Below are 25255 nucleotides of genomic sequence, written 5' to 3'. Positions count from 1 at the left end.
AGCTGATACTGAAAAATGTTGCTCAAGTGCATGTGCCTACGCAGATGTGCAGATACAGCAGAACACACCTACCTGTATTTCTGAAGATGTCCATACATGAAATTCCTGGAAATGCTTTTTTCTTCAGTCTCTACAGTCCTGTTTCCTGTATGTAAAGAAAGCAGAACAGTAGAGGCTGAAGGAAAAAGTATGGGCAAGTGTTGAGGAATTCTGTACTCTGCAGTCTGAACTTACTTCCTTTGAAATGTACTTTAGTTAGTCATTATAGATTACCTGAACAAGGACATTGAAGATGGTGCTGTTGATGTAAAAGTCACACAACAACCTGTTGAATTTTTGTCCTCCTTTTCTAAGGGGTGAATATACATTCAGGTGCAATATTGAAGTTATTCACTTGTAATTAACTAGTTTATTTGTGTCTGCTTAACATTGCTGGAAGTTAGAAAGGAGATGGGAAAAAGGCCAGTCATTTAAAGCTGGCTGCAGAATAGCTAGCTTTGCTGATTTTTTATCAGTTATTAGTGTGATATAATTTAAATCATTAAATTTAAATCAGTAGTTTTATGAGGTACTGAAGTGTTCTTATTTCTTCAAGAGAGTAAGCATGAACCACATGCTCTACTGCCAGGACTGTATCCTGAACAGAATATGCTGAAAAATGACTGCTAATACATAGTGTCTTCTGGTGTAAATATAACAGATTGTGGTAACTGCAGTACAGAGCTGTAAACAAGCTGCTTTCTGCAAATATTATCTCTGCTTCTTCTTATCAGCTTGACACTGGTAATCACTATACAAAACATATGTACAAATATTGGCTGCAGTTTTCATGATCCTTTCTCTTTTTCATGGTTATTAGCTTTAAAACATGCTTAAGCATGAAACCTGAGCAAAAAAATTTCCTTTGCTTGCTCTTTTTAAATCTCCTTTTGGCATCTCACGAACAGCACTACAGCAATTCAAAGTATTCATTCCAAGTTGAACTGTAAAAGGTTGTATATTTCTGTTTATTCTGCAGTGTTGAGTGGTCATATTTATATGATCTTTTAGGTAGAATCATAGAATATCCTGAGTTAGAAGGAACCCACAAGGATCATCTAGTCTAACTCTGGCTCTGCACAGAGCAACCAACAAAATCACACCATGATAACAAATAACAGTATAAGGATCATGAAAGAAAAACTGTTGCTATCTCCCTCAGTATGGAAATTACTTTAAAGAAATACACAGACCTCTATTTTCTCTCTTTTTAGGTCAAAAACATGATTTAAAATTAGATGTATATGTTCAATTAGTTTTGCACATTAGCATATTTACAGTCTTCAGTTTTAGTGTAGCTCCTGCTGTTTTGTGGGAAGTATGGAGAGTATGGTGAACCGCTACTTGACTCCAGCTTGGCACACTCCTTCTTGATTCACAGGTCACATTTTAAATACTCTCACTTCTTGTAACAGAGCTGATTGCTGTAGCAGAGCCCTCCCTCTTTCCTGGCGTTTCCAGTGCTCCTAGTGTTTCAAGCAGTCAAACAGGCTAATGAGGGATATATAGAGTTTCTTGTGTAGTAGGATCTCTCCTGGATGCCCTTTATGACAAATGGAAAGAGTTCATCAAGCTGGGAGCCGTAGTGTTTGAGAAGTGAATTTGCTGTTTAATTAGTGTTACACCAGTATGTTTATACTGTGAACTGTAACAGAGCTAAGGCATTTAAAGCTGTTAAAGCTGTATTTGCCTTAGTGTTTTATTTTTTGTCTTTAATAATCATCTTCTCCCCTTTGATTTGTCTTCTAAAATAAAATCAGGTTGCGTGACTTAGAAGGTATTAATAAATCTCTGAAGTATTATAAAGATACTTACAATTCTTTGGACACTTGGATTCAACAAGTGGAAGACACTCAGCGAAAGATTCAAGAAATACATCCTGAAAGTAGCAAAGCATTGGCTAAGCAATTGAACCAACACAAGGTATGAAAGGGATGTCATTGTGGCAAACCACTGTGGTAAGCACTGACCAAAGAATTACAATATCAGTGATCTCAATATTGATTATTCATATGAGGGGCTTATATCCATCAACCCTTACTGTAAAGCTCCAAGTAATCACCAGATTTTATGATTTTGTCTTTATAGTGCAGCCATGAATATATCATCCAGTGACAATTGTCACTGTTTTATAGACTAGACTGTTTGGTCCTCAAGTGTGCAAGCACATCAAAACCTTAAAACTTCTGGACTTGCCTTACCACATAATTTCATATTTAGTGCTGTTTTTTTTTTTTTTTTATGGATGTAGAAATATTTTCATGGAAGCAGAGCTAAACTCAAAATGTGTCTCCTGCAAGAAGGAAATGCAGTATAAATAGACAGGATAATAATTTATATGCATAAAATTATATATTCCTGATTTTATCTTAAGTTAATTCACCAGCTATTAACCTGGCAGGTTTTTTCACTACTTCTGTACTGTAAATCTGATAAAGCTGAGGACAAAGGCTTTTGAGACTAATTACTTGTACACATATGGATAGGAGCATATTAGATAAAGTAGAAGTTAACAAACCTTCTATTTATGTTAGAGAATGTTCGATAAAGTAGAAATGTTAATTATAATGGTAATAAAAATATCTTTTTAAGATAAAAAATGTACGTTCATGTTTTACAGATGCTGGTTTCTGAGATTGAAATGAAACAAAGCAAAATAGATGAATGCCAGAAGTATTCAGAACAATACTCAGCTGCTGTGAAGGTAACGATAACATAAACTTATAGTCCTATCTTTAAGTGTCAGTATCATGTGTAATGCCAATGATTTCGTGTATTTTCTCTTATACAGGACTATGAGTTGCAGACTATGACCTACAGAGCTATGGTTGACTCCCAACAAAAATCTCCAGTAAAGCGACGAAGAATGCAAAGCTCATCAGACTTCATTATTCAAGAGGTAAATGGGTTTCTTATGACATTCAGGAAAATGTGAGTCTTTGTTTAAAACATAATAAATACAAGAATTCTGTTTTGGATTTATTAATGATTAAATATGTAATCCAAGAAAGATTGGGTTTTTTCTCTATAGATACACAATATAACAAATATTCTCTTGTTCCTTATGGTGCATTTTGGTAGCAAGACAGTATAATGCAGCTGATTAAAAAAAGTCACCCAAATTATAAAAAGCTGCATAAGAACTGTGCCTCAGTAAAACTGTTTAGAACCACTTCTGGACTGGATCTTGAGCACAGTAAACAAGAAGTTCATCTTGACCATAGTAAAACCTTCTGGATCTGTACACTTTGATAGATTCTAAGGCAAATCAGCCTCATTTGGATTAGAAAGATAAATCTCTTTCCCTGCAACCTGTTAGAGGGAGGAATAGTGACAAGCATGGCTTGCCCCTCCTGAAACCTTTTCTTACAGGGTGAAGAATCAAGTGACTGTGAAGTCAAGACATTGTCTTGTGTTTCTTCTTCTTATGGATCTGCTCATAGATGCTTTGGATATGTTTATTTAAGTGCACCTTGTTGACAGCATTGAATTTTGGAATCAAAATTAGAACTTTGGATTCCACAATCGTAATTTTGAAATCAAAATCAGGATAGGTTTTAGAGAAGTGTCTATCACTTCTTTCAAGCTTAATGGGAGTATTTAACTATGACACCTACCCCCCCACCCCCCCACTTTGTTTCTCTACAGTTCATGGATCTACGGACTCGGTACACTGCCTTAGTGACCTTGATGACCCAATACATTAAATTTGCAGGTGATTCTTTGAAAAGACTGGAGGAGGAAGAGGTAAGTCATTCTCTGGCAGTCAACCAAGCAATAAGAAGATGTAGGCAAACAAAGAGCAATATACCTGTTGGAATAATTCACAAAGTTACCAGCAGATGTGGAAAACTAAAATTCCTTATGTAGTGCACATTGTACAGGAATGTACCAGTGTTAGCACTGTTACAATTCAGATAAGCAAAATCCTGTACCATCCATACATTTTACCAGTTCTTCCACCTAGAAAGGTCATATGATTTGTTGAATTCTGATGAAGATATAGTTTAAATTTAAATAGTAATACTTTCAATTTTAATACCCTAGGGCTTGATCTTTAAGATAAAAGCAGACATTAAGATGAAGGCAAACTCACTGCATATACCCTTTGTATACATATTTTATGCATTCCGGTCCGCTTAACAGCCAACAAGTTCTTTCAACAGGGAGATGAAATGCCCTCTTAATTGATCTCTGAAGTTAGTTTGATCTGTCCAGTTACTTTTTTCCTTCTGCCTTTCTACTGTATTGATTCCTTGTGGTCAAACAGCATTTTATTTATGCTTAGAATTGGATCTTACTAGCAAGCGTAGGTTATTGAAATTAGGCAGACAATTTGCGCAAAATACATGCTTGCAGAGCAAACCTTCCAAATAATTGAGAGGAAAAAAAAACCTTCTAAATTTTTCACTTTCTTTTGAAAATTGTCTCTCAGAAAGAGATTATTTAGTTATTCTTAAGGACTAAAATGTTTTAGTATAAATTGGATAAAATTTGAGAACACTACCATATAGGCATAAATTTTATTGTTGTTGTTAAAGCAAAAAACAGTTCTTAAATGAATGTTATATAATTCTGGTGCTGATTTTGTCTTTATTGGCTTTTCTTGCTATTGAATACCTCTGAACCAACACTAACAACAGCATGTATCTTTGGGCATCATCAAGTGGTGGAGCAAACTGATGGAAATACATGATGTTTTTTGATAAGTAGCCATTATAACTGAGGATTTAGTATGACTACTAATGATAATGGCATTGAGAATAAAAAGTCAGTCAAAGAACAAGGATTAAGAAATCTGTGAATGTCAGTAAACTTCACATTCTTCAAGAACAAGTGGAATCTTTCAAAATATTTAGAGTTTCAGTCTGCTCTGAGTCTCCAGGATTGCTTTTTTTAAAATCAAGTACCCCCCCCACCCATCTCCCTTCCTCCTCTACCCCCTCTCAGCCTTCTAAATCTTTGGTAGCTCCTTTGAAGATAACCTAAGCAGGTTTCCAGTCTCAAAATAATAGAATGGGTTTTTTTTTTCTTTAATCATGGTAGCAAATCAGAAAAAGAATAATCTTTTTCAAAGGAGGAATGAGGTTTTTTTTCTTCCAGGAAGAAAAATTCTTCACAGACCTCTGAAGTCTGTGATTCTTCCAAGATTTTCTTTTATGCCAGTCTTTCTTCCTAACTCTCAGTAATGGCATTAAGAAAACAGAGAATAAGGGAAAAATAAGATACTTTCTATCATATCTCAGTTTAATCCATGTGCTGTCATGCTCAGAGTTTACCAGAAGAGAATCAACTCCAGCAACCTGTGAAGTCAGCTGAAGTCTTTCAACATTTGGGACATAATGAAGATCTTGAATTGAGAGAAGAAAAGAAACCTAATGAAAGCATGATGGATGTGGAATATTTGCAAAACCAGAACTCTTTAAGTAAACCTGAATACACAGAAAATAAACTGAAAATGAACAGAAGAAAATTAAATGTAGACAGATATGATAAAATCAAAACTGATAGAACATTTAAGCAACTTCTAAATTTCAGTGGTCAAGAAAGCAGCATTAGGAGCAATAGAGACAGTAAGCTACATAAGCTGCATACAGAGCGGGAGACTTTAATGGGTTTTGGTAATCAAAGTAAAGAAGAAAAAAATGGCCGAAAAGATTGTTTTGTTTCAACTGAAATCTGTCTGAGTGTTAACAATGATCCTAGTGAAATGTTAAATGAGCAAATTGCTAATGGAGAAAGACAGAAAACAGAGTGGAAATCAAAGAAGTTGCCTGAAGTGGAAATGATACACAAAACCACAGGGGAAAAAAATTCAAGAAAGGCAGGGAGTGATGTTTCAACAAAGGAAGAATGTGAGATGCAATCAGAAACTGATTTTGAGCTAACAACAAAGAAAGCTCAAATAACTCCAAAAACTGCAAAGCAGGCCCTGGGTATCCGCCCTTATAAACAGCAACATTTTTCACAGAGAATTAATTTTCAGTGTCAGCATAAAGAGCATTGTTTTACAGACAGCAAAAGCCATAATACTTTAAAACCTGAAGACAGAGAGTTTCAAGTGTGTGATGAAAAAGATGATTCTCTTTCACGTACAACAGATGCAACATCTTTAGAGAAAGTTGCATCCTTTTTCAGAGAGCTGGCAGTGCACAATGGAAGTGAGAAAACAAAGTTAAATTTGCAATCTATGAACAATCCAGGTTTTTACTGTAGTGTTGAAAGGAATATTGACAAACTGCAGAAAGCATCTCTGGATAAAGATTACTTCCTAGTAGAAAATGAAATCCTAGAAAAATCAAATTTAAATTCAAATAAAGCCAAGAATAAAGAGCAAGAAATTTTGGCTCTTTCTTCAAGAAATATTTTTGAGAGTCACTGTGCAGCAAAAGTCTCTGAATCCTATCCATTAGATTTTCAAGTATCACCGCTGCAGAATGATCAACATTTAGGTACAGAATTGTTAGGAAATGCTGGTGATTTAAATGAAAATTTAGGTCTCTCAGGAATTTTTTCTGGAGGAGAGGATTATTTTCCATTATCAGAACATGAACTAACAAAAAAGCTTTTAAGTCACTCTGAGAAAGTAAGTGTGAAGAAAATACCACAGGGTAACACTTATGGTTTGGACAGCATAAATAGAAGTGGGAAGAAGCAGAGTGGAGAAGACAGGCTAGAACAGGGACAGAAATGCAAAGATTTATTGCTAGTTTCAGAACTAGACAGTAGAGATGAGGGTAATAGCACAAGGGTCCCTGGAAAAACCACTGAACTCCAGAAAACATTCGGTGAAAAAGTAGGCATAAAAGCCTCGTTTGAACAAAAAGACAAGCAAAAGCAGAGAGAGAAAGATGATGAAGAGAAAAGGAGCACAACTGTTGTTAAGGTACCAGAGATTTTATGCAATGCAAATGAAAGAGTTAATCTAAGAATTATTCTAAATCAATGCAAATCAACATTTGAATCACAAAATATGTCAAGGTCAAGTGATTTAAGATTGATTGAGCATAATTTAAACAATGAATATGCTAATCACGAATCAATTACTGTACATTTTGAGATGCTTAAGATTTTTAAGTTCTTAGAAATTAATCTTTATGTTCATTTTATGTTAATATTTGCCATCCTTTTCTCCACCCAACTGATGCTCAGCATGTTGACTAGAAAAATGAAATCTAAGATGATGCAGTTTGTTACTGTATCTATATTTTTAGGTCTTCTTTTTCAAGCATAATACATTAGATTTTGTGTTTATGTGAGTATAAAATATCTGATAACAAATCAATTTACATACTTTGTTTCTATTGGGGGCATTTCAAAATTATAATATAGGGATACATGGAGAAGAACTGAAGAAGCTGCCTTTGCATTAGCCTTTTAAGAAAGGTCTCTGATATTATATGAAAAATCAAGTAAATCTGGTAAATTTTAAGTAGCCCAACGGTTTGTTTGAAAACGTTGCTGTTGTTACCCTTCATGCCCTGTTTGTATGATCATAGGAATATAGGTGTGTTCATATTTCATGTTAGCTCACATTTGGTAGCTTAGCACCACAACAGTGCTAATGAAGACAAGGTATGTATAGTTTCAACCATATTATTACTGATGATTACACTTCTTGCTTTAAAGACTAGCTCTGGATCTGTCAATATATGGAGGCTACCAGCCAACTGGTTTTCATTAGGATTTTCCTAATTACCATGTTTACACTTCCGTGTCTACACTGCAGAGCAGCTGTGCTCTTAAAGTCCCCCAGCTGGGTCAGTGGGGGCACTGGGACTGGGGAGCACACTGTGGAGCACAGATGTATGGGGGTTTGGATACTGCTCTTTCTGGAGCTACTGCATCTTGGCTCTAAGATACTGTTTCTTTTCTTGGAGGGGATTTCCAAACTTTTCTTGTGTCATTTGTGTTTGCAAGCTTAAATCTTTGTTCCAGCTCCTGCTGAACTGATTGAGAAATGGTAGGCCACTTTCTCCTTGGGAATTCTTGGCGCACTGTGTTCAGGTTATTGTTTGCTCTACCTATTTGTTTGGAGAGAAAGCCAAAGTGAGCTGTTTGGTGTTGCTTTCTGCTAAGAGGCATCTAACTGAAGTGAGAAGCTTCAGGATTTCTTCGCTTTGTGGATGTCTTTGTCAAGGGTTTCATAGCTGGCTAATGGTAACTTCCTGAAGCCTTCAAGGGAAGGTGATGGTGGTGGGAGCTGCTCATCCTGCTTTCTGGACATACCATGTATGCATGAGTAAGTATTTTCCCTTCTGCTTTTCTAAGAGCCTTACACGTTCCATATGCTGTATTACAAAAAGTGCATTCCAGCTTATCTTATTCTTTTACAGATTTTAAAGAATAAGGAAGCATCCACACGTCAGGCGTATTCAGATCTAATGGCACAGCAAAATAGCACAGCTGATGAGAATAGAAAACTCATGGGAAAGGTAAAAACACTTGAGGAGATGTTGGAGAATATGAAGAAACAAAAAATCCAACTGGAACAGGAGCTCCCTAAGGTGAGAGAAGCTGCAGAAAAAGAGCGGAAGAAGCAGCAAAAGGAGATGGAAGAGATCTGTCTTCAGAAGACCAAGGCTGAGCAAGAGGCAAAGCAGTGTCGTATAGATCTAGAAAGCATTGAGAGGGAGAAAGCAGATGCAGAGCAGGAGTTGGAGTGTGTAAGGCAGTTCATTTTTCAGGCAGAGACTCAAAGAAGTGTACTGGAAGAAAACCTCCGTGCTTTTCGAAATCAAATAGAAGAAAGCACCTTTACCAGAAGAAACCTTGAAGAGCTTCTAAGAAGAAAAGATACTAATCTTCATGATTTAGAGAAACAAAAAAAAACCTTGATGCAGGAACTGAAGAAAAAAACAGATGGAGAAGAGAAACTTATGAAGCTCATCAGACAAATGGAACAAGATCTTGACTTTAAAGGGAACCTATCAGAAATAAAACTGCAAGAAAGAGAAACAACTGAATCCAGAAGGAAGGTTCTTGAAGGCACATACTCTGTAACTAGAGAAACTTCCCTGCCAACTTTCACAGCTGGGCAAGGCAGCCAATGTAGGATTAATTCTGAAATTACGAGTTTCCAGAAGAAACTAGAAGCCAAAAAAGTAGAAGAGCTTAAACAAAAGATAGATGAGTTGACCCTTGCTAACAAAAAAGCCGATAAAACTATTAAAGACCTGAAATATGAACTGAATGAAACTGAACTTCAAAAATCATCGACAGAAGAAAAGTCTCGTTTATTAAAAGAAAAACTAGATAAAGCCAACACTGAACTTAAATGCCTAAAAATTAAGTTGGAGGAAAAAGACCAAGTAGAGCAGGGGTATTTGCAGCAGTTGAAAGAACTGGACAGGCAGCTACAGAGAACCACAGGTAAATTGGAAGAGGTGATGCAAGAAAATATGGATCTTAAAAAACTTAAGATGAACTATCAGGAAGACCTGAAGTCTGTTCAGCAAGAAAAGACACAGCTAAAAAGAGAAATAGAGGAATTAACCAGATCACAGACAAAAACTGAAATCACTATCAAACATTTAAATTCACAAATCAGTTCCCTTCAAAAAGAGAAGCTGGCAGCTGAACACAGAACACAGTCATGTAAAGGAGAAGCAAATAATCTTCAAGACCAATATAAGAAAATTAAAGAACAGTTGCTTCAAAAAACGAAAGTAGAGAAAGAAAACCAGCATGAAATTCAGATGCTGAAGAATGAATTAACCAAAAGCAATCAGGTGTCAGAAACATTGAAAAAACAGATAGAAGACCTTAATAAATGGAACACTGAAACAAAACTATTGATGAAGCAAATTCAGTCCGAATCAGAGAAGATGACTTTGGAAAAAGAAAATATTCAGAGGAAGAATGATGCTTTGAAAGCCCTAGCAGATGGTTTCAAAGAACAATTGCGTACAACAAATGAACAATTGCACAAACAAACAATAATTGAGCAAGAATTCATATGTAAAATCAAAAGCCTAGAAGTTGATCTTGCAAAAACAAAAGACTTAGCTAGTGACTATAAACAAAAATGTGATAAACAAAATGCTTCCACCCTCAGTATTGACCGGGAGATTAAAAATTTAAATGCTCAGATGAATGCTCTAACTGTGGAAAAGAGAATGAGTGAGCAGAAGCTGGCACTACAACAAGCTCATATACAAGAACTAAGTAGCAAATTAAAAAAATTGCAGGATGAACTCCATCAGAAGACTCTGGATGAACAGATGGCACGCAAGAAGATGATTCTGTTTCAGGAAGAATCCATTAAGTTTAAACACTCTGCAGAGGAATTTAGGAAAAAAGTTGAAAAATTACTGGAATCCCATAGCATCACAGAAAAGGACATATCTGGTATAAAACTAGAATGTGTTGCTCTTCAGCAAGAAAAGCATATGGCTGAGGAAAACATCATGTTGTACAAGAAGCAAATGGAAGATCTGCAAGAAAGGCTCAAAAAATGTCATGAACAACTACAGCAAGGGAAGCAGGTCGAGATGGACTATCACCAGAAGTGCAGGAAACTCGAGGAAGAATTGGAAGTGCAGAAGCGCATGGTTGAGAACTTGAAACAGAAGATGGATCTGCAGGTCAGGGAGAGTGAACATAGGTTTCTTTCATTTCAGAATGAAGTTCAGCAAAATAATAAGCTCCAAGATTCTGGATTTAAATTGAGCTGTGAGAGAAGAGGAAATGATTTCAATTACCTGAGTGAGACTGCAGCTAAAGAATTTGACCAGCTTCCTCCACGTACCTCACCTTTGTTAAGGCAGAAACAGGAACGATCAGGTTTTAAATCTGATCAAATAGAAGAAAATACATTGTACATGAGTGCTGATGACACAATACCTAGAGAGGTGCAGTTTCAGATGTCAAGCATAAACCAATCATTAGAAGATTCAAGTTCCCAGTCTTTTACGGAGTTTGTTTCGCAGACGAGTACGCAGTTCCAGATAACTTTTGATAAAGCAAACCAAATCTCTGGAACATCTGAAAGGGACACACTGAGAAACAGGAACCTACACAGTTCCAGACAAACCATTAGACATGGAGAAGACACAAAACATCAATTAGGAGTGGTAAAACTGCATCCCTTGGAGGTACACACTACATTTTGTGAGGGCTTGCCTTCCTAATGGTGCCTTTTACTAGTCCATTTTGTTGGTCGGTTTTGGCTATGCTTTGTTACTATTCTGTTTAGTATTTCTTCTGTTCCTGTCTTGGTGAAGGGAACCCCTTCTGTCTTACATAAAACAAAAAGCTTTATATTAGACGTTATTACCAGGTTTGTTAATGTCTAAGAAAAATTATTTTTAAAGTCTGTATTGAAAATAGGAATTCACATACACTGTTGTATCTTTATTGATCAAAGTAAGTTTTGATTAACAGCAGTAGGCTTATATATTTACAAACAACAGTTACTGATGTTTAGTCTAGTCATATTCCTGTTATTGAATAAATATTTGAAATGGCAAATGCACTTCAAAACTCAAACTATTTATATCTCTGCTCGCCAATCCTAGTAGCAGTTCTCCTTTCTGACTTACATTCAAGTTCTTCCTTTGGTTTCTCTGGTGGTGGATTTAGGTGTGAATTATGTGTACAGCATAGTCTGCAGTTGTATTTCTCACTGTGTCAAAAACTTCCTATTTACAGATAGTGAAGAACAAGCACTATGACATGCATGTTGAAGTCACAACATTAAACCAAGAAAATGACAAGACTTTTGGTAATGAAGAGAGAATGTTTCAGGGATACAAAACTTCAGAAGGGTTTAGGAAAGAAGACTTTGCAAAGATGAGCTCTTTCTTAGGAGAAGAGGTTTTGAGAACTGTTGATGATGCTACTCAGCTGGAATATTTTACAGAGGAATATGATGCTATTAAATTTCAAGGTCTCCGACATGATGTAACTGCCAGGCAGTTGACTGAAGTTAAACTTTTAGACAAGCTCACTGTTGAGCAGCTCATTTCAGGGCAGAAAACTATTGATGAGGTTCAGAAAAGTCTTGAAAAATTTTTAACTAAACCTACAGCTATAGCTGGGCTATACCTTGAATCCAGCAAAGAGATACTCTCTTTTGCTTTAGCAGCAAAGAGAAAAATCATAGGAAAAGCACTGGCCTTAGCATTTTTAGAGGCCCAAGCAGCTACTGGTTTCATTATTGATCCCTCAACAGGTCAGAAATTCTCTGTTGATGATTCAGTTGTTAGAGGGCTTGCAGATAATGAATTCAAGAGTAGATTGCTTGAGGCAGAGAAAGCTGTTCTGGGTTATTGCTGTTCTGGCCAAGTGCTCTCTGTATTTCAGGCTATGGAAGCTAAACTTTTAGAAAGACAAAAAGGTAAAAATATCCTTGAGGCTCAGATTGCATGTGGGGGGGTTATTGATCCTGTAAGAAGTGTTCGTGTACCTCCAGAAGCTGCTGTGCAGCTTGGCTTGCTTAATAACACAATTTTAAAATTTTTGCATGAACCTTCAAGCAATGCAAAATGTTTTCACAATCCAAATAACAGGAAAGCTATGTACTACTGTGATTTGCTGAAAATGTGTTTGTTCAGTGTAAGCAGTAAATGCTTTCTGCTTCCAGTTGGCGAAAGGAAAATAAGCAGCCCATCAGCAGAAAAAAGTCATAAAACTTCTGTAATAAATGTTGACACAGGAACTGAAATGACTTCATATGAGGCTTATCAAAAAAATTATATTGATAAAGCTACATATCTTGAGCTTTCGAAACAGGAATTTGATTGGAAGGAGTCTACATGTTTTGACTCTGATGGAAATTCTTTTCTTCTGCTTACAAATCTTAAAACGGGTGTACAGTTTAATATTGAGGAGACCTTAAATCAGGGTAGAATTGACAGAGCATTAGTCAACAAATATAAGGAGGGCCTCATCACAATTAATGAGTTTGGTGATATTTTAGTTAGCAGTTTACAGCCAAATAAAGATATAAATAGTCCTATTGCAGGATTCTGGCTTTCTGAAACCAATGAAAGGATTCCAGTCTTGAAAGCCTCACGCAAAAATTTGGTAGACAGAGTTACTGCCCTCCGATGTCTTGAAGCTCAGGTTAGTACAGGAGGTGTAATTGATCCATTTACAGGGAAAAAGTACAGTGTTTCAGAAGCTTTGCAAAGGGAGTTAATTGATGATGGTTGTGCCAAGCAAATCCAGCAGTGTGAGCTGATCTTTACTGGAATCATTCATCCTGTAAGGAACACTGTTATGTCAGCTGTTGAAGCTGTGCATTTAAGTGCCATAGATAAAGAAATGGGCATGCGCTGCCTGGAGTATCAGTACTTGACTGGTGGCTTGATAGATCCAAAATCTCATTCCAGATTAACAATGGAAGATGCAATTAAAAATGGTGTTATTGATGCTATCACAGCTACAAAGATGAAGGATGAAAAATTGCACATTAAAGTTTTAACATGCCCCAAAACGAAGAAGAAGATAACCTACAAAGAAGCTTTAGATAGAGCTGTTTTTGACTGCCACACTGGGCTGCGGTTGTTAGAAGCGGCTCAGCCCATGAAAACAGGAATTTCCAGTCTTTACTATAATTCATAGTGGACAAAAGATTATTAATACTCATTTTGGGCTCTGCTTTAAAACCTGTTAAAGTTAAGGAAAATATCTGTGATGGCCTTTAAGAAAAATCATAACTGGTGTTTTCTAGCACTAATTAGTTGCAGTAAAGCTAGTTGTTATGAAAAACTAATTAGCATAAACCACTGAAACTGGAATTAGATATTACTTACTGCAAACCTGACATTTATATATAGGCAGGTTCATAATTTCAAAATGCAAGATATATATATATATATATATATATATATATATATATATATATATAATATATATAAAATGTTCAGTCTTTACCTGAAGGCCTTGTCTGTCATTACTTTACATGTAGGTAGTGTAAAGGAGAAATTATACTGAAGTTGATGGAGTTAATATTACTTCAAAGTGCCTAGAATTAAGTAAGACAAGAATCATATTCTTACAATAAGGTTGAAAGGGATTGCTCATTTTGTGGGTGAACACAGTGTAGTATTTCATGTGACCTGTTACTTAAATTAAAATTAAAAATCAGTCTGCAGATACCATTTGTTTTACAAGAGTGGCAATAAAATATACAAGAATTAAATCTGCAGTGCAGTAAGCACACATGCATCAGTACTTTTTCTCACACTGGTATTTCATAAATTTTAAGGGGCTGCTTACACCAGAAAGTTGTGTTTCCTGTCCTGAGGTTTTCTCTTATTTCATGTTATTTTTTTTCTTAGAATTGTCTTCTGCTCTAATAGGCAAATGAATTGCAATTACATACCAAATTTTAAAAAAATCCATCGAAATAAAATGTTTTCATTTTACTTATGGTACATAGAAGGGCTTAAGCGTGTTTTGTCAGTATTGATAAATGTTCGCCAAACAGATTGTACTTATATGAAAAGGAGAATGTTTTCCTATGCAGAAAATTATTAAATGTCTCAGTATTTTATTTTTATTTTTTATTGTTTCTGTAAACATAAAAGCAATGTGTTCTTCCAATTGTAATTTGGTAATCTATGTGCAAAATACTGTTATGCTATACTGGTTGTACATATCCTTACCTGAGGGTAATGCAAAGGCAGCAATTCAAAGATACTTTATATGCAAATGCTTTTTAGATTTTATCTGCTGAGTAATGGCTGGGAAGCTATGCTTTTTCTTGCAATCAATCATTTTATAATGATTGTGTGTGTGTATGAATAAGAACATTTATCATAATTAAAAATCATTTGAGGTATTATTTTGTTAGTGTTTATAACTATGTGGCATTTTTGTTCCTACATCAAAGTGTCATAGTAATGCATGTGGCGGTAAATAAAAAAGAAATCATTTTATATTTATGTGGTGATAATAATGGCATTGTGATAGAATTGTGTTTCTACAGACATTAATGTTACATATTTTGACAATTTGCATTTACATGTTTCTTTACAATTTATGGCACTCATCAGAAATCAGTGGAAGAGGAAAAGAAGGAACATGTTGAGAAAGCTGGGGATTTACTGAAATGGGTGTCAAACCTCAGCAAGACACTCAGCAAAGAAGAAGGAGAAAAGGCTGAAAAGACAGATTTACCTAAGCAGCAGGTACATAGATGTCTTTTGATAAAGCACCACTTCCTCTTTTTAGGTTTTTGCCTGGATTAAAATGCCAAAATAATCCATAAATACTTCCCCCCTCCCCCCCCCCCACACAAATCACCATCCACATTTTCCTCAGGACATAATTTCACATTTGGTTGTGAGTAGACACTTGGGTAAATAAACATCAATGTTTAGGGACACAACCATGTTACTCAAGAAGAAGCTCCCACTGCTTTTTCCAGACCTAGTGTATGACATATTCTAACACTGCAAAGTATCAGTTTAGAGAAACTGGACCCTGCACACCATATGTCAGCCTTTGTTAGAGGGAGAGTGCATCCTGTCAGGATGGCATTTTGGGCACCAGGAAGGAGAAAGTTGGTAGGAGGGGCCTGAGGGCCAAGTTTCTATTTATTTGCTTTTGAAAAGGTAATTGGAGTGGCCCTCTTAAGATATAGTCAAAATTGCTGTCCTAGGAAGTATGGCAGATGTTGACTGAGGCCTCTCTGTTATCACACTAGTCCAGATGCTGTTAGAGTGGCCCATCTTCATGCCTTTGTATTTGACAGGACATTGTCACTGTGTGCAGTTGTAACTCAGACCATAAATTTCCATCTGTGAAGTTTCATGTCATTTCTAGGACCTTCTCTGTTGGGCTTGCCCCATGAAATAGCTTAGTTACATTTTAAAAGGTTTCAGTAGGTGAAGGCTTGCCTGCACACTGAGCAGCAGAGGGACAGAGCAGTGTCTTGTCCACATCCCTCAGTACACTGCTGGAAGTGTCATCATGCAAACATGATTTTGGCCCTCTTGGCATCCTGTTCCTGTGTTTTCATTTTGGTGATGCTTTTTGGCACCAGAGCCAGTGGACCAGCATGTGCATAAGTTCAGCTTGCCATTGGGAAGGTTGGCAGTCCTGATGACCACTGTTCTGGCATGTAACTTGTTCATAGAGGACCAGTGCTAGCTCTGAGTTTGTACCTATATCTACAGGAGGAAATAAGCTTCCACTGATTTGAACATATTGATTGGTAAATTGCTAGTAGTTAAAATCAGGATTTGCACAAGCATTCAGCGCTGGTCCTCTTCTGCTCTTGTTAATGACTACACTGCAAGCCTTCATCAGTGCTGGGCCAGCACTCAACTCCTCAGAACATCTCAGCTTACCACAGCACCTGTGGGTGTCATCTCCTCTGTCCAGCCTGAGCCTCCAGTGAATAACCTGTGAGTTGGCTGTCTTGGCTTCCTGTGGGAGATGGGTATTTGCTGAGAGTCTTTGCTTCCCTTGTGAAATGGCCTGGTGAGGTAGCTGCACCTTTCAGAGGTGCCTGGGTTTGTGTCTCCACTGAATAGCAATGATGCCTTGACAAGTTGTGTAGAAACATATAGAAACTGGCGACTTCATAGCTAATGCCAGCTGAAATACATTTCACACAGAGGACTGGGGTTGCTGTGGGATGTGGCCAGGTATTGGGAAGAAAAGCTGATGCCAGTAGCGACAGGGTGCACACAGCAGCCACAGTGACACTGGTTCCCTGAGTAAAGTGGATCTTGTGGCCCCATCTGCTGCTTCAGCCTGCTCACCACATCTTCTTGCATAGTGCATCCAGTGGTTCTCTTGGTTCCTGTGCAAGCAGTACAAGTGATGAGATTGTGGCTTGCTGGTGGTGATTGCAAAGGGAGACTTTGTGGGCCCTTTGACATGATGCATACAAGGACAGATTGATTGTGTCCAGAGCCAGGTGAATGAAGGGCCCAAGCACCTTGCTTGAGACCTAGCACCTATGTTGAAAATATCTCCAGCTTGCAGAACTCCATTTTGATAAATTGCCTTTATTTATCCAATATGAGTGCTTTTCTTTGAAGAGACTGCAGGGAGTTTCTCAGGAAAGTTAGAAGACGAAATTCCCACAAGTTCCTCTACCAGAAAAAGTCCTTTAGTGAGGATGGCACAGAACTGATAGTGTGGAGAATATTAATTAATAATTCATTTTTTCCCAGGTGTCTCATTTTTCTCTGTAATTGAATTTCATGAAGGCTTGTGATCTTCTGATATGTTTTTTCAAAAATTTGTTATCTCTCATTTTGGTGAGCAACTTCTTGAACATGACTGTAGTAGACAACCTTTATAAAGCTGCTATAAACTGTGCCAACTATAATAATTGATTTTAAATGATTGGTTACTTTTCCATCTAATAGCATTTTGAAATATTCTATTTTTTTGCCCGATAGTTTTCTAAAAACAGCTTGCTTAATCAAAATACATATCACAATGACTTGCTCATATGTAAATGATACAATTCCAATAAATAATATTGCTCTACCAATAGCCAGTATTTTTTTTTAAATCAAGCTCTTATATTATTGAAATGAGTCCCAGATACAAATAAGGTTTTGTTTGTTTGTTTTTGTTTATTTATGTACATTATTAAGTCTTGAACACAGGTTTTTTATTTTTCAGGTTTCCCTCCATGAAATGTCAACCAAGAAAGAGCAAATAGCTGAAGCTCTGCAGACTACTCAGTCATTTTTAGCTAAGCACAGTGACAAGTATGCCATTTTTTATTTTTCAAATAATGTCAATTAATTGAATCAATACATACTGTTTACTTAAAAAGAAATCATATCCTTAAAGATCTAATTGCATGTCCTGTAGAGTTTGGGGGTTTTTCATCTTCCCATTTGGTAAAGCTTGATGCAATTTTGTTGATTTCAAGAATTTGACTTGGTTTGTAAACCTCTGGTCATCTTAAAATATTAGATATTTAAATTTTCATTTGAAATCAAATAATTAACAGATTTGTAGTAAATTGGTACTTGAACTACCTATCACAAGCTTGTTTCATCTGTGTCTGAAAACAGATGGTTTAAGTTACTAAATTGCTGAGATATCTCATGACTCCTTGATGGTTATGTTACCTGTCTTGACTGGTAATCAGTAGACAAAGGCCCATGCAAAGGTTAAATGCTTATTTTCCTGAATAACTGCAATCAGATTGTAGCTTTCTTGGACATCTTTGTAATTAGGCTATATTTTTTCCAGACTACTTGTACTAATTTCTGCTCCCCATTTTTAAGTAAAGGTAGGCATATCACTCCCAACAAGTTACAAATTACCTAGGGATCTCCTTCTTCCATTTTTTAAAATGATAGAATGACAGATGAAGAGAGACATGAAATGGAAAAGCAAGTTAGATCCCTCCAGGAAAGCTACAGCTTGTTATCCAACGAAGCTTTGAAGCAGCTGCAGGAAGCACATCTGGGTGATGAAAATATGGAAGAAAAGGTAACAAGATTCAAACTTAGATTTCAGTTTCTCTTGAGATTTACTGCATGGTTTTCAAACCACACATGATCAGCAAAAGAACAAGTTGCAATTAAAAGTGTGTGGAAGGAACTTGATATTTAATTGACTGAAGGTGTTGTGTATTTGCTGTGAAATATACTGTATGTGACCTTACCTGTGCACATGAGCATTCTATTCATCAGACTTCTTTTGGAGAGTCTTAATAATGTGTGTCTTGCATGAAGAAAGATCATGAAGCAAATCATTCATCTCTTAACTCTTCTCTTAAAAGCCATTCTTTGACTGCTAGATAAGTCTGTGTTTCTCCTGCAAAAATGACACTGTAATATAACATGTTCATCTCTCCCATACATCACTCAGAAGTGTCCTAGAAGTGAACTACTTTCAGTTTTTCTTAAATTTTTTTCTGGTTATGAAAATGGGAGGACATAATCCAATTAGCTCTGAGACACTTTGAATATATTTGTTAATGGATATTAGTCTTAAATATGGAGCGAGTATTCTCATACACATATAGAGGCAGAGTCTGTGTAATGAGTTCAGATAATGTTGCCAAACTGACTTCATGCTTTCCATGTGAACTAAATGCAATATTTGGTGCTGGAGTATCTGATTCCATATTGTTGAGTGTATATACAGAAATGCTGTATGCTGTAAACATGAATAGCATGGTTGTGTTGAATCACATACTGTTTCCAAATATTCTAACCTTTCACAGACATTTATAGCATGAAAATGTGCCTTTCAGGTATATGTTCTATTTGCCCTCTCTGCAATCATTTCTTCTATTGTCTTTCACTAACCCTATTTATGTATGCAAAGCATAGGTTTTCAATTCACAGATGCATGTTGATTTTAAATCTTTTATCACATCGTGTGCTGTTGAATGACTGACAAAAATCACTTGTGCATTTGAGCTGCTAACATTCACAACATTCCTCCAGGCCTGGTAAGTACATGTTTTTATGCTTATCATGCATTCAAAATCAAAATAATATTTTAAACATATGGTCCAAAAATGATGATAACTTTTCTTTTATATTCCCTTTTAGGTGAATAAAGTCATTGCTGGTGTCATTGACCAAACAACTGGAGAAGTCCTTTCAGTCTTTCAGTCTGTTTTAAGAGGTTTTCTTGACTATGACACTGGAATTAGATTGCTTGAGAATCAGCTGATTCTTTCTGGAATAATTTCTCCAGAATTAAAAGTGTGTTATGATTTGGAAGAAGCTAAAGCCCATGCCTTAATTGATGAGCAGATTCTGTTGCAGCTGCAAGAATTAAGTAATGCAAAGAAGCTTATGTCAGAATCATCATTAGCAAATATTCCAGTTGTTTCAGCTTTAGAACAAGGTCTAATTTCAGAACCTCTGGCTGTTAAAATTCTTGAGAATCAGCTTTCAAGTGGGTATTTGATTTTGCCATCTACTGGAGAAAAGCTGTCTTTGCAGAATGCTTTCCAGAGAAATCTCATTTCTCCAACATTATATTCCAAACTCCTGGAAAGACAAGATACATGTAAAGATCTTATAGACCCCAACTGTGCTGAGAAAATTTCCCTTGAACAGATGGTTCATAGAAGCATAATACATGAAGCAACAGGGTTAAGACTCCTACCTGTGAAACCACAAGAAAAAGGGAGAATTGTGTTCAAATGTGGAAGGAGGGTAACTATTTTGAGGGCAGCCCATGAAGGGCTCATTGACAGGGAAACAATGTTCAGGCTGCTGGGTGCTCAGTTAATGTCTGGAGGTATCATTGACCCTGACTCAGGGAAACGAATGACTGTGGAAGAGGCCATGAGACAAGGGATGATAGATCAGGACACTGCTTGTGGGATCCTCACACGTCAGGTTCAGACTGGTGGAATCCTTTGTCAAAATTCAGGACAACGCTTGACTGTTGATGAAGCTGTGCAATGCAACTTAATATCATCTACCAGTGCTCTGCTGTTATTAGAAGCTCAGAGAGGCTTTGTGGGTCTAATTTGGCCTCACACTGGTGAAATATTCCCCGTATCAACTTCTTTGCACCAAGATATGATTACAAATGAGCTGGCATTCAAAATACTGAATGATAGAAAGAAAATAGCTGCACTTTACATTCCAGAAACTTGTGAAATAATCAGTCTTGACAAGGCTGCAGAATCAGGGATTATAGACAGTAATTCTTTATCTGTTTTGACCAATGTGACTTTACCAGATAAAATGCCCAATGTAGAAGAATTAAAGTCCCTTTGTAAAAATGCTGCAAAATGGTTATCCACTTATGAATTTCTGCCATCTGTATTTCATGACTGTCAGGGGGAACATGAAGTTTCTGGCACAGAAGACCCTGTATGTCATAATCTAGATGAAGCTAAGAAACTATTAATGTCTTACCTGATGGTAAATAGTTATATGGATGCAAACACTGGGCAGAGACTTTTGTTGTATGATGGACAACTGGAAGAAATCATCAATATGTTGGTGGAAGGTGATAGTGCTGAGTATGATGCTGGTGTGTCAGAAATGGAGTTTAGTAATAAATATGTAAGTTCAAAAGGAATTCACCTAAAGTCAGCAGACAGTATTCAGGATGATTTTTCAGGTGCTGAGAATTCTTGTAATAATAGGATATATAATCAATCTGATGATTTTGAGAATTACATATCTTCACAAGAAGATCCCCATGTGTGCAGGCCCGATGTTTGCAATACTCTTGGTACTGAGCAATCAGAATATACACAGGAGATGCTGTTAGCTATCCCTGCAGAACTCAGAAATGTAGTAAGCAGCACTCAAAATTCCATGAAGAGAAATGAACTCAGAGGTTTTTTTGAGGTTTCTGAGTGGTCAGAACTCTGTAAGCATAACAATGAGCAGACAAATTCAGGAAACATTGAAGGATATCTTCCAAATGACTCAAATACAAGACTTTTATCACAAACAGCAAAAGAAGAGATTTGTGTGGGAGACAGTCTGGATAATGAAAACATGAATGATAAAACATTACAAAATTCCTTGAGTGCAAATTATTTGTCAGATAAGGAAACATGGAGGGAGCTGGAAAAGTGCACGGACTATGGGCCTCCCATATTTCAAGCTGATGCTAGCAGAATGGTACTGGATAACAGCAAGAAAGATAATTTTCAGAGAAGTCTTGATTCATCCATCACTGCAGACACTGCATATAGACTTCCAGAAGAATTGGTTAGTCAATGTGGTGTCACACTAAAGTATGAAGGCAATAGATTTGGTGCACAACTTCTTCAGGAATACGCAGGTCCATCCCTACAGGACTGTCTTCATATCCATGGAAGGCCATCCCTGGAGGATTGTGCTGATTTTCAGAATAAACTGTGTCTAGAAGACAGCATAGACATGCCCCATAGGCTTTCATTGGGTGGTGATACTGTCATACATGATGGACCACCTCTGGGGGACAGTGACAGCCCAGCACAAAGGCTGGCAGTAGAAGAAAGTGATCTTATATTCCACAGGTTACTGCCGTGTGACAGTAGCTCTGACTCATCAATAGAGGAGGGTGATGGCATCCCACAGCTTGAGAGTAACTGCTTGCAGCATGCATGTGGTGAGGTAGCCTCTGAAGAGGACAGCTCTCAGTTGGATGACGGTGATGATGATGCCTACGAAACACCTCAGGGTGATGATGACAGCGATGTCTATGTTACTCCACAAATTGATGATGATGATGATGATGATGATGATGATGATGATGATTCCTCTGACACTTCTCAAGGTGATGAGGGGTTTGACACCTTGCAGTTGGGGGATGATGATACACCAGAGCCAGAATTGGCTGGAAGATCAGTTCCATTAGGTTTTCTGGAGGAGAGAGGTGGTCGAATAACCCTAAGAGAAGAGACCAGCTCTTTTCAAGAACTTGCAGCTAATGCTGGAGAGAATGTTCATGTAAATGTGAAAGGGCAACCTCAGAGCATAACTGTAGCTTCTGCAAATGCCAAAACTATGGAAAAAATCCTTGAGGAAAGGGAAAGAACAGGGAGTTTTGGAGAGAAGGAGCTAGACTTACCAGTTACTGTTGAGAGTGAAGGAACAAAGGAAGGAGGCATGAGCTATTTACAGAATATGTATGAAGGAGATGTACAAGGCAGGAATGAGGAAGTTGAAATGAAAGCAGAAGGTGACCTGTGTGAGGAGGAATCTGAAGGTACACAGGAGGGGGAAGATTATGAGGAGGATTATGGTAGTTGTAGTGACTCTGACACTGATTCTGACAGTGAAGATGGAATGGATATTTTTTATTCACATCATCAATGTATAAGTAAAGGTGAGCAGCTGTTAATGTCTGTAGAAGATGTAGAAAGAAGCAATGAAAACAATCAGAATACTGATGACTGCTGCTATTCTTTAGGACACAAGACAGGATATACTTTGCAATTCCAGTCTAACCATGAAAATGGAAAACTATCCTCAATAATGTGTGAATCAATGTCAAATATTTCTGAAGAAATATGTGTTGGTCTTTCATGTACCAGTAAGGAAGCCAGACAGCAGGAAACAGAAGATGAATATGGGACTTGTCTCAAAAGTGAACACAGGCCACAAGATGCTACTGAGCCTATTCAGTCTGAAAATACCTTTGACACTAAATGGATGTCCACTAAGAGTGAAGAGAATAATGAAACACAGTTTGGGGTTCCAGGTTCTCAGCTTCTTGATGGTACTGTGAAATCTGACATTAGTGTGACAGCCTACCTACAGCAAGCTATTGTTGATGACCAAAGTACCTGGACAAATTTGCTTCTCTCGGAATGTGTTACTGATAGTGTGAACAAAGACAATAGTACCATGCCAATGTTAGATTCAAATCTTGGACAGAGAGAGGCACTGCTTGCAGAGGGAAAACTGTTAAGTTATATGGAACAACTAAAGGAAAGTTCATCCCAAATGAACAATAAATTCCTTACAGATACCCCTTATGTGAGTGATAATAGTTCACTTAGGGACCCAATACATCCAGTCACCAGTTGGAAGCATGGTCAAATAGAAAGAGGTTTTGAAATTCTTACAGAAAATAAAAATAGAGTAAATACTGTGGAGGAATGTGATGTCATGGGGCTAAATAATAGTCTCATTCAGATGGAAAACCTTGGGGAAATATTTGATGCAACAGTAATTAAAGCTGCTAGAGAAACTCCTGCTGCATGTAAAGAAAAAGTAAATGTTGATCAAGATTTTCTTGACATTCAAGGGGCAAGATCAGATGAATTTAAGAGAGATGGTATCATTTCTGCTTCTTTAAAACAACATACAACATGCATAAAAGAAGGTGGCCATTCAGAACTCAATAAAACTGAATTGTGTTCTGAGGACATGGAAAGAGGGGCAAAAGGTATACGGAATGAAAAGTATTTTCTGCTAAATATGGAAGAATTGCATTCAAGCGAATGTGACACTTACTCTTTTCCCCCACCTGATACAGTGAAACCAAAGGAGATTAGCATAACTAAAGAAACAGGGAGACTTAACTGTCAAAATACTGACAATGTTCTTCTAGACATTCCAGAACACAAAAGCAGCAATGATAGTGAAATTTCCCCCACAAAACCAGATGCTTTAGGAAGTATTGAGGATGCCAAAGAGTTAGGGGATGGAAGTGAAGTGCAACCTATTGGGAGACTTACCCATACCACTGATGTTTCTTCTGCAATTCTGAGTAGCACAGGGACTAAGTTGAATTACGGTACCCAGAACAAACATGAGATGCTGAAAAACACAAAGGGAGAAAATGTCATGGTCAGTGAGACTTCCTCCCTTGGAAATGATTTCAAAAAACAAATGTCCATGGCGTCATTGCAAAAAGAAATGGGATCCTGCAAAGACTTTCAAGTAAAGGAAGGCCTTTCACAATCAGCAGATGTGTCTGACACACCAATGGAAGACTTACAGAATATGTTACAGAGGAAATTGAAAATGGGACATGTTTACTGCAAGCAGGAAGGTGAACCCCAAAGTTACTCTGATACCAGAACTTTAATGCAAAATTTACTTAAAATGGTTCGAAGCACTCAGCTTGAGAGTGAAGTGTCTAGTGGGTCAAATCTGAAGCAAATAAGCAATGCTGTTAGAACTGCATTAATGGTCACCAAGCTGTGTACAGAGCCCAAGGACAGTGATGCTCCTTCACTGCTTTGGCCTGATTGCAGAAGTCCTGATCTTCTTCATGATATTCTGAAGCGGGAATCCTGCAAGAAAAAGACAGTTGATTCAGATGAAAGGAAGAGTGAAACAGACATGAAAGCCCCTGTTCCCAAGCTTGCTACCACTGAACTTCTGGAAATTTTTCAAATCTCACTTCGAGATGAAAGTACAAGCAAGTTAGAGGAGCTGATAAATGGTTTGCTTAGGAGCTCACGGGTTGCTGGTACCACCACAGAGCATGAGAGTAAAGGCAAAGGAGATGGGCTTTATTCTCTTTCCTCAACAGAACAATCAGAACTTGGATCAGAAATTGATGAAGAGAAAGCATTGGCAGATAACACAACTGCTACTTGGAAAAGTGATCGAGAGCATGGGAAGACAGAAAGCCTGTCCAAAGGCTTTACTGAGCCTGTTTTGAAAACAGAAGAAGCAGTCATGGGAGACACCCCCACTAGCATGGTAAGTAATAAGAATATGTGCTCAGTGTCCTGTGTTACTGGAATTGTGTGGATCTTTCCAAGTGCTGGAGAGAACTATTGAACTGGAAAAGTGGTTGAAAAATTAGATTATAAATTTAAAATAAATCATAATAAACCCAAGGACTT

General features: G+C 37.2%; 1 protein-coding gene across 22 annotated transcripts in view; it reads left to right on the top strand.

Moving 5' to 3' along the window:
- The window catches only part of DST (dystonin), a 291178-nt gene that overhangs the window by 159758 nt on the left and 106165 nt on the right, over nucleotides 1-25255 (top strand). For 13 of the 22 annotated variants that reach the window (XM_068183693.1, XM_068183704.1, XM_068183692.1 and 10 more), the window contains 8 exons: nucleotides 1800-1962; nucleotides 2660-2743; nucleotides 2831-2938; nucleotides 3688-3786; nucleotides 15045-15179; nucleotides 17638-17726; nucleotides 18330-18462; nucleotides 19536-25109. In XM_068183693.1, coding sequence (XP_068039794.1) covers nucleotides 1800-1962; nucleotides 2660-2743; nucleotides 2831-2938; nucleotides 3688-3786; nucleotides 15045-15179; nucleotides 17638-17726; nucleotides 18330-18462; nucleotides 19536-25109 — 6385 coding nt within the window. Of the gene's footprint in view, nucleotides 1-1799; nucleotides 1963-2659; nucleotides 2744-2830; nucleotides 2939-3687; nucleotides 3787-5311; nucleotides 6926-15044; nucleotides 15180-17637; nucleotides 17727-18329; nucleotides 18463-19535; nucleotides 25110-25255 lie in introns of all 22 variants that reach the window. The other 9 variants (XM_068183698.1, XM_068183697.1, XM_068183696.1 and 6 more) reach the window with 2 other exon arrangements.

The sequence above is a fragment of the Anomalospiza imberbis genome, chromosome 3 (genome assembly GCF_031753505.1).
Source record: "Anomalospiza imberbis isolate Cuckoo-Finch-1a 21T00152 chromosome 3, ASM3175350v1, whole genome shotgun sequence".
Classification (NCBI taxonomy): domain Eukaryota; kingdom Metazoa; phylum Chordata; class Aves; order Passeriformes; family Viduidae; genus Anomalospiza; species Anomalospiza imberbis.
Note: the sequence above shows the minus strand (reverse complement) of the source record. Positions and strands in the feature narration are given on the sequence as shown.